This window comes from Carex rostrata, chromosome 25 (genome assembly GCF_964058835.1).
Source record: "Carex rostrata chromosome 25, lpCarRost1.2, whole genome shotgun sequence".
Taxonomy (NCBI): Eukaryota; Viridiplantae; Streptophyta; class Magnoliopsida; order Poales; family Cyperaceae; genus Carex; species Carex rostrata.
This window is the reverse complement of record NC_135942.1, coordinates 4,859,369-4,875,523: the sequence shown is the minus strand read 5'-3', so window position 1 is coordinate 4,875,523 and position 16,155 is coordinate 4,859,369. Positions and strand designations below refer to the sequence as shown.

Below are 16,155 nucleotides of genomic sequence, written 5' to 3'. Positions count from 1 at the left end.
AATCTGAAGTTTTATTTTTCAATCGTAGCCGTTGGCGGATCGGACACCCAACGTGCTTAATAATAATAGAAGGGAGATATATGCATTACTCGGAGAAATGGAAGGGGACAGAATTTAAGATTAGTTATCATACCTTCCTTTTCTTAGGAAGAAAGATATCTGACTTTTAATGTCAATATATAGCTACCATAAAAATATTCACCGTCTTAATTAAAACAATGTCACTTTACAAGGAAACATATCTTTCTTTATGGACTATTGCCAAGAAATTAATTATTGGCCTCGTTTCTTCAATGTAAATATCATTTTGTTTGACTTTGCAGTAGAAATGTTGCGGATGACTCATTTAGTGTTGTATTTCAGTATTTGTATTGCTTTATAGCTTACCTTTGGGATTTGACAGCAACATCAACATGTGCCACCAAATAAGGAAAATTTTTATCTGTAGAAATTAAGAAAAAGAAACAGAGACAAACAGAAAGAGTACATCATATTTTTGATTGGTAGAAAGATCGGTAGGATTTCTACTGATTCTAAAAATTAAAAAGTTTGGATCGGTAGAAATAATAGTGATCTAAACCACCTTGTATTTTTTTTCTTTAAAATTTTTCTAGTAAAGTATAAATTTGTTTTTACAAAAATAGATAAATTATCTTAAAATCTATATATAATAGAAATATTTCATTTATTTTTTGAAAAAAAATTACATTTAATCAGAAATCTAATATAAAAATTATCACTATCTATGTATCAGATTTTAAAAAAAGTTTAGATTGGTAGGATTCCTATCGATTTTTCTACCAATCTAAAATACAATATACTTTTATTATTTCTCTCTCTTCCTTTTATCTTAATTTCTACAGATAAAAATTTTCCACCAAATAAAACCTCATGATACAAATAGGATGTGGTTCAATTCAGGAAAAAAGTTGCTAGTAGAGTTGTAGTGCTAGTGTGTCGCCACTACCAAAGAATTTCCATTAATTCATTATTGTTAAAATAGAATGATAAAACATAACTCTATCCCCAGTGAATAGCACAGCGTGCGGGATTTAATCCAAAACCGTAAAGTGAGGCCCATCGTCTAGCTATTTGAGAGGAATTGAATCCACGGGGTGTAGCATGTTTTTTTGCAATTCCCTATCTATGCAAGGCTTTTTCTGAAAAAAATAAAATAACTGGAAAGTGAAAAAAAATACATGTTGTTATTTAGGTTGTCACGAACTTATCTCAGCCAGATATTTTTCTATTGTGCCCGTTCGTAAAGTTACTTGTACTAAATTAATATTTAGTTACCTTTTTCTCTGGAAGAAGCAAATGCACACTTACTAAGATTATAATTTGCAAATTTATTTAGATTATCTAAGTAGATAAGGGCCTTCCGTATCAGCTTTTCAGTAATGTAGAACTATTTTGCAAAGCCGGAAAAGAAAAAAAGGTGAGGAACCTATTGGCAACACTTGAGTGGGAAGCACATGAGTGATCTATGCGCCAAAGTATTGCAATAAAAGGTACCTCAAGATATTTCCTAAAGTAGGCTAGCTTTCGTGTCACTAAAAAGCATATTAAAGACCTGATCAACTTTATTCTATTCTCACATGGCATTACTAAAAGGTAATTAAATCATTAAGTGATGAATTTAGTTGAGATGTTTATATCTATGATGTGAACTCATTTGAGTTTATCCATTTCTACTGAACAACAAGGGTCCAGGTTGTCACTTTGTTGTTGCTTTCCCTCTTTTCTGATTGTACGACAACTCACTAACAAAATGATCATAAATATAAATTATACGCAAATCTGCAAATTATTTTAACTTCATGCTTGAAAAATTAGACAAGGACAGGATTTCAATCAACTAGGCACTAGATAATAATTAATAAAACCTTGCACTCTGCGGACAAGCATAATAAGCCTTTTATTTCAAACTTGCTAATTGTAACCCTTTTGAATAATATTCGAAATTACAAAAAAAAAAAAGGAAAATGGTAAAAATAATCACAAGATTAGACTGCATCAGATGTGGCACGCGAAAGAGAAAAAGGTGATCCAACAGGGGCTATTAGACCGAGATGCCGCATAATTTTTGTTCTCCTGACTCTTTTCACTGGTTTATCACTAAGTATCAATTCCTGAACCAAATAAGTAAAATAAAATAACATTATTTTTAATTATCTTGATAAATGTAGTACATAGAGATCTCACTCTTAACCAAACTTACACACAGGGCTCATAGTTAATCTCCACTGGTAAAATGAAGATCTATATTCCTTTTCCTCTTTCTTACCTTTAAAAACATTAAATATTTGCAGAAATGGTGAATAATTATTTCTTCTCAATTGAAATGATATGAATTGGTATGTTGTTCTGCAACATTGAAACTATACAAGCTCTACTTATCATACTCCAATCAGGTCAGGTACTGGGAAGGACTGGTAAATACAGTATGTTAACCCCTTGGTTCCAAGGTTTGCATGGTACAGAAGAAAATCCCACAAATTCTAACACATACCTAATGGTATATATAATACTGACAGAAATTAGTAAAGTTGCTACAAATTAAAGGGCATATGTGCAAAAAATAGATTTTCCAGGTTATGGTGAAAGAACAAAGTACAGTATTGTCTGAAGCAGCTAACTAAGAGTGAAAGAGGTTTTACATTTTTCAATAATTCTCTATTTTCACTTTCAGTGAAAAGTGGATGATAAATGAGACTTAAAAGTAACAAAAGCCACAAGCAGACATCCACTTACATCAAAATGAATTTTCATTTTTCTTTTCCTTTTTCCCTGCCTTTCTGTAGACCGATCTTCGGTGATGCTCAGACTCACACTACCCTCTGTATCTGAAGATGCTACAATTTGACATGCATACAGATAAGAATTGTGCAGAGGAACTACTTTATTAAATTCCTTAAAGCTGTCTATATTGATAAATAAGAGAAGGTTAGGGGCATTCTCCTGTGTTCCTGAAAAACTTATAAATGAAACCTGAATGGTTTAGCCATGCAAAATGTAAAATGCAGCCCTCAGATTGTCTCCATTTGCAATTTATCAAAAATACCTAAAATGCCCCTCATTCAAAGTTGCATCCACAAATCCTCCCAAAAAGAGAGTATATGCAACCTTCCATCGAAAAACTTGGAAGGGTCATCAAAGATATTTCATATGCATTGTAGAGGTGTATCAGATAGCTCTAACTTGACAGCAGCACAGAGGATAGTATGAGATTTTGTAGAGTACAAAAGAAAGTTAACCATAGTATTCCTGCTAAAGAAAGCATTTAGCTCACCTGAACACTTCCTAGGAGAAATATCAGGAGCTGAATGCGAGTGCTTTTGCAATGCCTAGACAAAGAATAGTCAAAATTCAAATCTCCATTACATCTTTTCTTCCTTTCACTCTTGTTTTCTGTTTCTTCCTTTCGGTATTTTTGGTAACAGACTTGGTCCTTTTTTTTTACAAGTCACCATTATGTCAGAAATTAACCTCTCAAGTTTTTCAAAAAAAATTATTACCTCATGGAGAGCATCTTGAAATTCTTTTACACGGCTTTGGCTCCTTTCTTCGTAGAACTAAAAAATTAACAATTAAAGTAATAGGTATTAACTGTGCATTTGTACCTGAAACATATTCCTTTGCTTTTCAACCATTAGTTAGTTAAAAAATTAATACTTACAGCATGAAATTCTGATATTTGTCTGATTGGATCCAGCCATGCACTGAAAATTGTTTAGAATATACTGTTAGAAAAAAGCAACGATTCCACAAATAATATAACAAGTTTGGCAGAAAGAATGTTTACGTACTATTTATCATCACCAAAAAATTTCACCAAACTTCGACCAATAGAATAACTCCCAGTGCACTTGAGAAGACTCGTCGCATCCACTACCTTATACGGGAATTGTTAATTAACCATAAAGGTATAAAGTTCAGACAATAGAAACCATATGGACATATCCAGAAATTATTTTATATAGGTAGAAAATTAAAAAGGGTTTTGAATCCATTGATAGCGGATAAAGTTGTCAAATCTAAGAATCGTCAAAAAATAACTTCTACTTTTGAAATCAGACATTAAGAATATATACGATACACATGCACACGAAAAATGATGAAACTTGACATATGTTTGATTATTCATGAAATCACTTGAAATTTGCAATGGTCCATATTTAACAGGCGACGGTGGAATATCAAATGGCACCCAAGTTGCATGAAACTTGGTACATAAACCAATATCTAAGGCCAACAACAGATCTATGAACCTATTTTTGAAAAAATGTTTGGCTTGATTTGAAACATATTGTCAAATATTCAACCCATCATCAATGGATCCCAACCCAATAAGAAAAATATGGATTCTGCCCAGCTTGAACAGGAATCGCCATGCAGATTCTTGCCTTAAAGAACAACAATATAAAAGCTTGAATCAATGCATATAAGAGTAGAACTTACAAATAACAGGTTATTATTGACCATATTTGCAAATACAGCCCCACATAGGTAATTTATGTTATATTTAGCTACTATACCCTAACTCAATAAGCATTATTTTATTTTTCTTTACCAAACTGAATTAAATTAAAGCAAAGAAAATTCCCTATGTTGAGTATTAAGATTGATTAACTGTATAAATAGGTTAACAAAGTTTCATAATTAATCTGGCATAATTTAGTTATCTTTTGTTTCACTTTGTCTCCTCAAAGAGTTGGGCTTGGTTTGCGAATTTACTAATATTGCAAGTTGTAATATACAGTAAATTGTATAGGTCCATACCTCTGCTGGCCACCACTCATTGTTTGCCTTTTTGGCCCAAACAACAATTCCGGGGAACAACCAAGAATTACTATTGTTGCATTTCTGTAAGGAAGCTGAGGCTGGGACTGATTTATTGAAACAATGTGATGATGTGCCAGCACTAGAATTAGTATCTTTACGATCACCTACAGCTGGCGTGATTTTCCTGGATCCAACAAAGATTCAAAAAAGAAAACATAATTAACAAAAATATGACAGTATATGATGTATGTAGAGGTAGTAATGTTTACCAAATCATAACAACCTGGAAAGAAGTCATATGCTTATACCAGCCTGCTACAAAAGCTAATTTTCTCTGTCTGTAGCTAGGAAAAAACAGATAAAGGTACAATTTTGTACTACCAACACTAGAAGGATAAATAAAGACTGGATAGTAATTTGGCTGTATTTCTCTGAATAAAAACAAAATATATGTCAAATTGAATCAAAATAGCAGACTAAAGAATGCTAAGCATTGCCAATTATGGGAAAGAATGGTTAGATCCACTATTTTTTTCAGGAGTATATTTATGCTAACAATTGAAATTCCAGAACATAATAGACAAACATTACGCAATCTATCAGTAAATAAAAAGTTGCGTATGATAACAGAAACCATACCACTGCTTCTGAAAGATGCTGTTTTTAGTGCACGGGACAGATTCAACTGGAACCACAGGTACTTCAGAAGAGTTCTTCAAAAAGTTTATCGTATTTCTTCCCCAATGATGATTAAAATTAGGTGCATCTTCAATATTCAGATGTTCCAATGAGGAACCTTCAACTGAAAATAATAATAAAAAAAACTAATAGGAAGTTAAAACAAAAATAGTTACCCTAGAGGTGTGTTTGGATGAAATGTGGGTTAGCAGCTAACGCAACTCTAACCTAACATTTTGTTGGAATAGCAGAATAGCCACTAACCCAAGAGAAATATTGCATTGGGAAATGTGTCCAAACACGGAATAGGGAATCCGGGTTAGTGCTATTCTGAATAAAAAAAAGAGACAATTCTTGAATGAAATTTAAATTTACCTATGTCATGTGTACTTAACGAGTCCATATCACCTAAGGTAACATAATATTTCTGTTTAGATCTGGATCGTCCAATCAGAATCGGGATCAATCCGGACAATCCCTTTAATATTTGTGCAAATTCTGATCGGATGGCCCGAATCTAAACAAAAATATTCTGTTACCTTAGGTGATATGAATTTGTACTTGACTGCATTTTAAAGGAAGATAACAGTGTGCTACGTCCAATTGCGATGAGCACAATGAGACATTGAATAGTAAATATGCTTATACCAAAAATCCAGCACATAAAGGAATTAGCTGACTACTAGTTATCCTATAAGTTACGGTCAAAAAAGGCTGTGACACTAGAATGCTAAGATGGAAATGCAATTAAGGGGTTCAAGTAGGTAGCTCAGGAATAGAAAATCAGAATTTATACTTCAGCTCAAGACATGACTACTTACATCTAATCATGTAATTCTTCTAATTAATCAACTTATTATAAAGTAAAATTTGGTGAATTGCAAACCTGCAAAGAACAACAATTCTCTTTCCCCATTTATGAGTTAAACAGACAGAGAGTTGATGCACCACCTAATTCTACTAATATCAGACTCAAAACTATATTGCGAGCAAATTAATTTCACGAAATCGTGAGAACCAGTCCGATTCAATCTTACAAGCACAAAATTGGGGACTTCCTACACAAAAATTGGATAAATGAAATGTATTTAGAGACGACAACCTTTTAAAGAGCGATTGCACTTCCTCCGGCTCCTTGCCTTTCGACATAAATTAGGTATAGAAGGTGTTTCAACAATGGCACTTTGGCTTTTCATTGCTATCATAGAAAAAAAGGAGATCGATCGGGAGAGAGATTATAAGGGGATTAGACTAGAGTCTCTCTTCGGTCTTTGTCTGGTACAAGTAGAACGGCGACTTGCACGATTTTATACACACAGTGCGTGCGGAATTTGTATACCCTCAGTTACCTGACTGAGTAGAATTGAATCGGACGGTCCAAAAATAGAATTTTTAACTTGGCACGCATCTCAAAGCACAAATAATACTGCCCCCCCTACTGCCATGTGCCATCCCGATCACCCACCGGCTGAAGTTAAATCTGGACCGTTCATTTCAATTGTGTTGAGTCAGGTACCTGGGAGGATACGGATCCGACAGTGCGGCGGTCCGTTATGATTTGATGCTTTTGGAAGTTTGGAGTCTGTAAACTCCGTTTCTTGCTCTTCTCTCCGTTTAATGACAGCAGGAGAGGAATTATCGAGAAATAGGAACATTTTTTTTCCATTTATTTCTATTATTAACCGAGAATTAAAGAAATCGATCTACACAATATTTTATTCTTTTACTATTTTTCGATCTCAGCAGTTTTAAGTAAATTAAAGCAAACCTGTTAATAGTTGTCGAAGAACTTCTTTATTTAACCTTTCATTATTCAGCGACCTTGTTCTATTTTTTTTTATTTTTTTTCTCCCTACTGCCATTAATGAAATACTTAATTCGCTCTATTTCTGTTTTAAATAACAAAAAGTATATCAAGTGCATATATATATAGGAATATGCTAGCATGCCGCGTATGAATCTTTACCATGCAAAAAAAGGAGTAATATGCCAAAAAAAAGGAGTAATATGCCACGTAGCATAGAGGGCCTCCGTGCAACGGTTCAATATTCGACTTTTCAAAATTCTAACGGTCGATCCGAACCGTTCATCTTGTTCTCCATATTAATATGTGTTTGGAGACCAAATTTTACATTTTTTGGAATTTTTTACTATTTTTTTAGATTTATTGAAAATCGCTGTTTTCAGCAAATATGGACCATAAAAAAACAACAATTTTTAATAAACCTAAAAAAATAGTAAAAAAATTCCAAAAAATATAAAATTTGGTCTCCAAACACATATTAATATGGAGAACAAGATGAACGGTTCGGATCAATCGTTAGGATTTTGAAAAGTCGAATATTGAGCCGTTGCACGGATGCCCTCTATGCTACACATAGCATGCTAGCAGGTTCCTGTGTTTGGAGACCAAATTTTATATTTTTTGGAATTTTTTTACTATTTTTTTAGGTTTATTGAAAATCGCTTTTTTTTTATGGTCCAGATTTTGTTGAAAACAACGATTTTCAATAAATCTAAAAAAATAGTAAAAAATTCCAAAAAATGTAAAATTTGGTCTCCAAACACATATTAATATGGAGAACAAGATGAACGGTTCGGATCGACCGTTAGGATTTTGAAAAGTCAAATATTGAGCCGTTGCACGGAGGCCTCTATGCTACGCGTAGCATGCTAGCATATTCCTATATGGAACTGCTAGCATGCTACGCAAACCATAGAGGGCCTCTGTGCAACGGCTCAATATTCGACTTTTCAAAATTCTAACGGTCGATCCGAACCGTTAATCTTGTTCTCCATATTAATATGTATTTGGAGACCAAATTTTACATTTTTTGGAATTTTTTACTATTTTTTTAGATTTATTGAAAATCACTGTTTTCAGCAAATCTGGACCATAAAAAAAACAGCGATTTTCAATAAACCTAAAAAAATAGTAAAAAAATTCCAAAAAATATAAAATTTGGTCTCCAAACACAGGAACCTGCTAGCATAGATATGAATACTTGCGTGACGAGATATGAATACTTATGCAACGGACAACTCGAAAGTATGTTATCATATATCTCATTTGAGAAATAAAATTGTGTAGAAAACATTTGTGGTTTTAGATTTGTAAAATTCCTCACGGGTCATCAGAAATATTGATTAGATTGAACGGAGAAAAAAAAACCACATCTAAAAATATGCAAAAGATGGAGTGATGTGTCCAGTTTTTATATTTACACTTGCACAACGATGATGAATACGTTTTCGATGAGGCACGAATACTTGCGTGACGAGATATGAATATTTATGCAACTGACAACTCGAAAGTATGTCATCATGGATCTCATTTGAAAGAGAAAATTTTGTAGAAGACATTCGTGGTTTTAGATTTGCAAAATTCTTTACAGATTGTCAGAAATATTGATTATATTGAATGGAGAAAAAAAAAACTGTCTCTAAAAACGTGTACAAGATAGATGAGTGATGTGTTCAGTTTTTTTTTTTAAATACTTGATATCATAGGATGAATACTTGATCTGTTATATATGAATATTTGATGCATTATAGATGAATACCTACGCGTACCAGTTGTAAAATCTTTCAAATATTTTGTGGTCCTCAAATAGTAAGTGGTCCCCCTAGGCAGTTAGTAATTATAGTTATTCAAGCAGTTAATAACTGAGGAAAGAAATGAGAAAATATTACAGGGGATAGCTAGGTGCTCCCAAATTTTTGTAAACTCTTGATATATATCAAAATAAAGTCAAACTGTGGTAATTTTTATCATGCGTATAAATAAAATAATATATAGTATATCTATTGATTTTATTTTGACATTTGAATTTTGAATTTTAAATTTATTAAATTTGATAAATACATAGTGGCCACTAATAGTTAACATGTTTCATATCGATTTGACATAACCGATATGAAGCATTCAAATATTGATTATCTATATGAATCCAAAAATAATTATGATTTTAATCATATCCAAACAAAATACTTGTATGATTTGCCACATCTGTTCACAATGTTATATTGGCAAGTAGTGTGTGTGAAATTGCCTGATTTATATGAAAAAAAATATGTTATAAATTCAAATGTTATTTTTCGCAAGTGAGTTATTTTTGAACATATTTGATTGATGAAAAATACTATTTTTTCAGGTGAGCCAATTTGTAAACTTGACAAGTAAATTCAAAATAAAAAAGTTGAAACTATATTCATGTTAATTATAAGAAATTTGAATAACGTTAGATAGATTTCATGTTGAAATAAATTAAGTAAATGATAAGGAGATGAAAGAGATTAAGAGAGTGATGGAGAACGTATAATTGGGATTCCAAATATATTTTGTTAATAAATTTGAAAGAAGAATCAGTTTTCGATTTAGTGACAAAGGACAACGTTCTTCGTATGAGCAATGCGGGTTCAAAATTCAAATAAAAAAATGTATTTATTATAACAGTGTAGGATTTGAAAGACAAAGATATTCATCTTTCTTTAGAAAAATTTGAAGGAAATTTTTATTTTTTTTTTATTTTTTTTAAAAGTAAAATATTTCATGAATTATCCATCAATTAATTAACTTGACCTCAAAGATCTCTGAACTAATTCATTCAGAATTCGAGATAAGCTCTAGCAGACAAAAACACAAATAAGATCTAGCCTTCTAAATTTAAATCATGACGCAGTTTGACTCGGAAAATCCGAAACACTTATTGACCTGGATATGACCAAATCCAAAATAACCTGAAACGCAAACAGTTGTAATCCACCCATTTACCAGCTCTAAAAGCAATTATCGTGTCGCACATGATTTCGAATTAGACAGCAGATCTGTAGTTCAAACTTCAAAGCTACTCCTTTCGTAATATATATTATATATCTATCAAGTTAATTGACTTTCTTTTCCTTATCTCTTCTTTCTTTGTATAATCTTTTTTTTTTTTTTTTTTTTTTTGGTAACTATTGTATTAGTGTGCCATTATAAATAATTCTAAGAATCAACCAAATATATTTGTTAAAAGTATACAAGTTGTGAATTAAAATGCTTCATCTCGGAAGACTTAAAGCAGCAGATGAAAATACATTTTCATTGATTGATTCATCCTCCGTAAATTTAAGATGGCTGTCTCTGTTATGGGTATCGCAAGGGATGCTCCGGTGTCGTCTTCCGACAGGTGGGACCACCCAGTCAGCACCATCTATGTAAGAAATATCCATGTAAGGGGCCGCCTTCCCCTTATCCAACTGCTTTGAATACCACACTCTTTGTGAGTTACTGGCACCTGGGCCCATGCATCCATACTCTGCAAAAGTTACCGTCCTACAGAGAGTGCATAAATTTTGATCATAATTTTTTTTGTATAAATTGGTATATCATTAGAAATCAAATATTAGCAATAAGAAGCAAAGAGGAGCAACCACAGACGGGTCTCGGGTCGGGTCATTCCAGTCGTTCCATCCTTCAGGTACAACTATTGCTGAGATATACGTCTGGGAGAAAACAACGGTCGCATAAGGGCCCCACGCACGCCCTAGCCAGATTTTTCCGGTTCCGTCGATGTTGCAGTTTACAAATGAGAAACCCGATTTCTCGGCTAGTGATTGTCTTCCGTGAGCCGTTACGCACCCTGTGATCGGACCGTTCCCGGTCCATACTTGGTTCGCTACTGAACTAATCTTGCAATCCTGTACTAGTCAAGATAACCAACTTAACAAAAAATATCTAATAAAGCTCTCCAAAAGGAAACAAAAGTATTTTAGTTATTTTTTTACTTATGGATCACATATATATACTCATACTGGTAATTAAGAGACCTAACTGGTACAGATTGTAGCCTGTGATACTAAGAAAAGCAAACTCAAGCACAGGTGGGAAATCTTTTGTCACTTACTTCATAGAGAGATCTTCCATTGCCCCAGATGAAATCGATAGAACCTTCAATGAAACATTCGCGAAAGAAATGCCGACCCTTCTCATCTAGCAAAGTATCTTGCGCTCCGTAAAACCCACATCCATAAAATGCCGCCTGGTCTCCAGCAATTCTCAGTGCCACTGCCTGCCCGCCTTCGTCTCCTGGTGATGCTGGTGGCGCCGTGTTCTAAAAATCCACATTAATTTTAACTGTTCTTTATATTCTTGCAAATAAATATGTTCTTCTATTTTCATTGACTTTTAAGAGGCACAGCCAAGTTAAAACTTTTGAAAAGAGAAATGCACAATTAAAGAAATACTGAATGCATGTGAAAGGATGAAAAGGAAAGGAGTGCAGTTTAAGTTGTGACAAGTGACAACAATTTCCATTTTGGAGAAAAGTGAAATTGGAAGCTAATTAATTATGTATACTTACCTGGAAGCTGATGTTGTAAGCAATAAAATTGAATGACAGAATTGAAAAGGTAGCGCTATTAACGGTTCCTCCACTTGAATTGGCAGTTGAATTCCACACAATTGAGGTCTCTAGGTTGCCCCTTCCCTGGAGCACCACATTGGATTTGCTTGCATCTATCATTACCTTCTCTCTGCCATATCCAAGTAATCATCAACAAAAATTACATATAAACTGTTCATTCATGCATGATGACTATGCATCTATATATATATATTATGTATATTTGCTCTTGACTTAGTACATATAATGTATCCTAGAAAGTATATATATAACCTAGCAATATATGTGTGAAATAATCACATTTGAAATATTTGTGTGAATGAGAGCTTTTAAATGATGTACCTATATATGCCAGAGCTGACAAGAATTAATGTTCGACTCAGACTATTATCTGGCACGGCATCTACTGCCTTCTGAACACTGCTAAAATTTGCACAGCCTTGTTGATCAACGGCCAGGACTAGACCAGCATTCTGTCCTGCCGTCATCATCACGACCCATTTCGCCATATCATCACACTTATGCGTTCTTCTGTGGTGGCGCGTAACATATTGAACCAAAGAAGTCGTGATATCACGTCCCCGTATGGTACCAATATTACAAATGTTGAATTTTGAATTGGTTGTGATTGTAGGGAAGATGGAGTGGAAGGAGATTAAAATGGAAATAAGAGCAATGGAGAAGGCTGAGATCCAAAGGAAGAGATTGTTTTTGGGTTTTTTTGTCATTGTAAGAGGATATCAATAGAGTTTTTGTATGTACAAAAGATTGTGGCAAGGGTGTTTTGTTATGTATAAGGGAGCAAATGGGGTCTGAAAGAGTGAATAGCAAGAAAGGTTTGAGGCCATGATTGTAATAATATATGGCTTTATTATAGTGGACATGATCTAGACGCTGGCAAATGAAAATGGATCTCTAGATTTTCTACAATCAATTTTGGTAGACTATTTCTAGAATCATACATTCTGGATAAGTACACGGAATATATATATCATGATCATTTCTACTTTTACGGTTCTTGGATATTTCTTGTGTAAATTTCTACTTTTACGGTTCTTGTGTATTTCATCTCAAATGTTAGCGATCTCTAAAACATATCGGATAGACTTCAAACTTTCAAATCGATTGATAAATTCAAATTGTTCAAACATATTAATTTTATTAGTGATCGATGCGTTTACATACAAAATTATATAAAATTTCGATAGTGTGTAATATGTAAGTACTAAGTCAAGTAGGAAACAAAATAATGTATTAGTTAAAATTTATTAACTTAAAAATCTTTTTTTTTACCGCTTGACTTCATACTAAATTAATTTGAAAATGTATATATTTTTCATGTAAGCATGTCATTTATAGATCATTTATATAGTAGATCGATTTGAACAGTTTAAATTCATTATTTAAAGTTGATCCAATAAATTTTGAAACTTGTGACAACTTAAGTTGAAATGTCATTGATATATAGCATATAGTATGAAATGGAAGCGGGTGGAGCAATGGTGTTGACACCACTTATTTCACAAAGAAGATCTTTCACAGATTTTTTATATAAAAAATATAATTCTAAAGAGAACGCGTAAAAATGATTCTAGAGGAAGGTTAGCACAAATCTATTATAATGGAGAACGTGAATTTGGACAGAGATTTGAAGTCTTTGAGCGTGTGCTTGCTTGAATTGGAAGCCCAGAGATTGACAAAAAAAACATGGAATTCATGCATGCATCTTCTTTTTGAAGATGAACATATATACAGGATGGCATTCATCTTAACCAAATTAAGACGAACATAGAAAGCAATATATATATATATATATAGAGAGAGAGAGAGATGGGCTATGGTGCATTGCAATGCATGGAGGGGTTTGTGTATTGGACCATAAATTTAAAATTTAAAATTTAAAATTCAAAATCCAACGACCGATCCAAACCGTTCATCTTGTTCTCCATATTAATATGTGCTTGGAGACCAAATTTTACATTTTTCTTAATTTTTTTACTATTTATTAAGTATTTTACAAAATTGTTGATCCAACGGTGGTTGCTGATTTTACTGTTTTGTTAAGCCACCGTTGGATCAAAATTTTTGTAAAATACTTAATAAATAGTAAAAAAATTCAGAAAAATGTAAAATTTGGTCTCCAAGCACATATTAATATGGAGAACAAGATGAACGGTTTGGATCGGTCATTTGAATTTTGAATTTTAGATTTATAGTTCAATACACAAACTCCTCCATGCATTGCAATGCACCATAGCCCATCTCTCTCTCTCTCTATATACATGCAAGTCAAACTGTACTTGCAAGTGATTGCAATTTCATTTTCTCCACTTGCGTCAGGCGGGCGGTGGTGGGGATCGAGGTGGAGAAAAATATATGTGAACTTTTATCGCATGAACATAATAATATAATATAATGAAGCCGAAAAATTAGAATTTTGTTATCTGTCACCATCTATGTATAAGATGGTGATTACAAAGCAGCAAAAATGCAAAATAGAAGAGATATATTACAAGATATAATTAGAACACGACAGACAAGATATACAATTCAACCATAGTGACAAATGAATTATTCATGTTCGGTTTAGCGAGGTCAAAAATTCGTGATTCGGAAAATAATTCGGAAATGATTCAGAATTATCCAGATCAGAGATCTCAGTCATGTAAGAGAGCAAAAAAAAATGTTCTGGAAAAAATTCGCGAATAATTCGTAAAATTAGGAAAAAATTCGTAAAATTCGTGAATTATTCGGATTTAATTTGGTCAAAATTCGGTCAACCGAATAATTCGGCGTTCAATTCGGCATCACTAAAAAAATGAATTATTCGAATTTAATTCACAAATAATTCGCGAATCTTGTGACTATGCTTCCAACTGCGAAAGGAAAGAAATTTAAGATTTCTAACACATATAGTAGCAAAAAAAATTGGGACCATTGCCGACATAAGAAGTGTACATAAGAATCATGATCTTGAAAGATATAATTGTTTCACTATTAGAAAAAAAAAAAAAAAAAAAAGAGATTTTGAGTTCTTTTTTTTCACAACAAGAATAATGGATAAATAGTTATTCGAATAATCTGCATATTTTCAAAGAAATATTGCTATTGAAATAAACTGTAATTACATCTCGATAAAAATTTAATTTTTAAGTGGATCACTAACAACCGTTTAACTTAATAAATATTTTCGATTTAAGTCAACAAAGTTTTAAAAGTATTAAAAAAAAAAAAGAAACTAGTCACATATGTTAATTTAACAATATAGATTAACGCATACATAGTTTCATATAATTTGAGTTTCGTTAGATATCCAACAAAGCTCAATGATTATAGATTGTTTTTAAATTTTTAATCATTTGATGAATAGTAAGACCTTCTTCAATTGTCATGATAAGCATAAAAGTATAAATGATATTTGAAGTATCTCATTACAACATTATATTTATTTTCTACAGTTGTGAAAATTGTCAAGTTAATTTATTGTCAATGAATATCCATCTTTGATCTTTACCCATTTACTTACGTAATTAATAGTTAATTATTAATAATGTTCTTATTTCGTAAATTACGGAAGAATGTAAGCATCTACATTCCTAAAACTCAAAATGATTTCTAAATAACTGTTAACTATTTTTTAGAAATTATGGTCTTTAAAGTTTCTAGCTCTCACATCCCTGAAACTCATTTTAGAGTTTCTATTAAGCCACGTCAGCAACAAATTAAAAAGGAGAAACAATTTGAGCCAATTATTTGGCCAACATAGAGTTTATAAACAGTTTCTTAATAAGAAACTTTCCTGCATAGTTTCTAAATAAGAAACTCTTCCACATCCCTAAAATTAGATTAGAAACTGCCACGTCAGATTAGAAACTCTAATAGTTTCAGGGATGTAGATGCTCTAAGTTTGACAGAAAATATCTATGTGAGAAGCTTTTATTTATAATAATATTATTCATCTTATTAGTATTTCTGTCAAACCAGGTGATACTTGAGAATTTGTTAGCAATTTCTCAAGGAAGAATGTAAGTTTTTCAATGAACAATAAAACATGCACTCATAATTATCCTGATATTACTAACGACACTTACTAGGATATTCACTTACCAGGATCACCTAGATAAATATTGCATATATTGAGAATTATTCTTTGGTCTAGTGACACAAGTAATATTTTTTATGTACGTAAAAGGTCGCAAGTTTAAAATTCGAAAATAACAATTCTATATGAATATTGCCGAAATTTTTATTAATATCCGAAAATTATATTAAATTTCAAAATATACATCCTAGACTGAGAAATTTT

General features: G+C 32.4%; 2 protein-coding genes across 5 annotated transcripts; both read right to left on the bottom strand.

Moving 5' to 3' along the window:
• Window positions 1–1,801: 1,801 nt before the first annotated feature.
• Window positions 1,802–6,780, bottom strand: LOC144543661 (uncharacterized). 3 transcript variants are annotated; one of them, XM_078292000.1, is made up of 9 exons: window positions 6,566–6,779; window positions 5,425–5,587; window positions 4,783–4,969; window positions 3,810–3,895; window positions 3,680–3,722; window positions 3,519–3,575; window positions 3,293–3,347; window positions 2,755–2,855; window positions 1,802–2,132 (listed from the first exon to the last, which is right to left on the bottom strand). In XM_078292000.1, exons 1-9 carry the CDS (start codon window positions 6,666–6,668, stop codon window positions 2,007–2,009), a joined length of 921 nt encoding a protein of 306 aa, XP_078148126.1. In that variant the 5' UTR covers window positions 6,669–6,779; the 3' UTR covers window positions 1,802–2,006. The 3 variants fall into 3 exon arrangements, 1 of the variants encoding a protein (XP_078148126.1); XR_013508029.1 differs by having other exon boundaries at window positions 2,083–2,132; window positions 2,755–3,200; window positions 6,566–6,780; XR_013508028.1 differs by having other exon boundaries at window positions 2,083–2,132; window positions 2,755–3,196; window positions 6,566–6,780.
• Window positions 6,781–10,443: 3,663 nt separating this feature from the next.
• Window positions 10,444–12,647, bottom strand: LOC144543660 (putative pectinesterase 14). 2 transcript variants are annotated; one of them, XM_078291999.1, is made up of 5 exons: window positions 12,192–12,647; window positions 11,808–11,979; window positions 11,352–11,558; window positions 10,879–11,145; window positions 10,444–10,780 (listed from the first exon to the last, which is right to left on the bottom strand). In XM_078291999.1, the coding sequence occupies exons 1-5, from the start codon at window positions 12,575–12,577 to the stop codon at window positions 10,733–10,735; spliced, it is 1,080 nt and encodes a 359-aa protein (XP_078148125.1). In that variant the 5' UTR covers window positions 12,578–12,647; the 3' UTR covers window positions 10,444–10,732. The 2 variants fall into 2 exon arrangements, with proteins under 2 accessions (XP_078148125.1, XP_078148124.1); XM_078291998.1 differs by having other exon boundaries at window positions 10,886–11,145.
• Window positions 12,648–16,155: the final 3,508 nt, after the last annotated feature.